The sequence below is a fragment of the Sinocyclocheilus rhinocerous genome, unplaced genomic scaffold, assembly GCF_001515625.1.
Source record: "Sinocyclocheilus rhinocerous isolate Xijiao unplaced genomic scaffold, SAMN03320098_v1.1 C36564589, whole genome shotgun sequence".
In the NCBI taxonomy this organism is placed as follows: domain Eukaryota; kingdom Metazoa; phylum Chordata; class Actinopteri; order Cypriniformes; family Cyprinidae; genus Sinocyclocheilus; species Sinocyclocheilus rhinocerous.
Genome location: NW_015783183.1, coordinates 1 through 1,303, shown reverse-complemented (window position 1 = coordinate 1,303; position 1,303 = coordinate 1). Strand labels below are relative to the sequence as shown.

General features: G+C 38.4%; 1 protein-coding gene across 1 annotated transcript; it reads left to right on the top strand.

Annotated features, from left to right (window-relative positions):
• Positions 1-217: 217 nt before the first annotated feature.
• Positions 218-960, top strand: LOC107736213 (centrosome-associated protein 350-like; the record flags this gene model as incomplete). Its single annotated transcript, XM_016547687.1, has 3 exons — positions 218-506; positions 592-635; positions 846-960. Coding segments are annotated over exons 1-3 (244 nt in total), but the record flags the coding sequence as incomplete, so codon positions are not given.
• Between the last annotated feature and the right edge of the window lie 343 nt (positions 961-1,303).

Below are 1,303 nucleotides of genomic sequence, written 5' to 3'. Positions count from 1 at the left end.
GGACTCTTTGTTATAACGGTAGTGCTTAGAGGAAGACAGTGTGATTCAAATGACTTGAAAAGCTCTGAGATGTCATATGTCTGGGCTCCAGGCAATCAAACAAATTGTACACCATTGCTATAACCCACACTTTGATGGAACAACTGAGGCCTGTGGGTGAGACATTAAATCTATAAGTCGTTTGCTTTGATCAATCTATCTTCGTAACTATCAGTTAAACTTATGGTTTGGCCAAATTTATAGCCTCCTTTTGCTCAAAGAGTACTGTGAATGAAGTCATGTGCTTTAGAGCCACTTAGGGTCATAATCTAAGCAAGCCATTGCCTGAGAAAACAATGTTTGACAGCAGATGTTGACAAGATAATTGCTTCTCTCACATTGTTTGCTTGTTTTTCCCCTTTCCTCTCAGGTTGGCATAGCGATGTGTAGTCGCTTGCGAAGTGAGGCGGGGCCGCCAGCCTCTGTCTCTTCCCAGGCTGCCCTTGCTGGGCAAGACAACAGGAGAGGTTTGTCTAACTGTCACCTTATACTTCGAACATCATCATGAGCATGTTTGCGTGATTACTTATGTTAATGTTTATCTCTCAGCAGAGATATCTCATGCCTGGAATAGTCTAAATCAAACCAAAGCTGCCGTGAGTATTTTTTAACATGTTTCAGGTTCTGGCCTACTTATGATGCCAAAACAGATATCTGTTACATACATAATAGTTCTGAAGAAGCCCAATTATAAGAAATCAGGAAGTAAGATTCAGAGGTATACACTGTAGGTTTAGTATTTGTAGCATTATCCCCATGAGTGCAGAGATCTGTTGACTCAATGGCTAATTGTGGTCTTGTCTCAGTTGCGACACATTGAGAATCGTCTGGAGGCAGCGCCAGGCATTGGAGTGCTTCTGGACTCAGTGCTTGACACAAAGAAAGCATCTGTGAGTGGCGGTCGGAAAATAAGCCGCAGAGGTGAGACAGACACATCCTCTGTAACACATACAGAGGCAATCCATTAGAGACTATTGTACATCCCTAAGCTAGGTGTTTTTAATGTCACCTTATATAGTATTGTACCAGGTCGCTATGAAACATACAGTGGAATGTTTTAAATGGAATATCTTTTTAACTTGTCAAAGCAGGGTTTTTTTTAATTTAATATGTGATCAGAATTTTATTTTTTGTATGTTTTAAAAAGATTTTTTAAATGTATTCAGTTGAATTGAATTGAATTAATTATTTTTTATATATTTTTTTATACTTTTCTTTTTATTAATGAAGTTTCATGAATATTTAGTGCGAACACTTTTCTTGC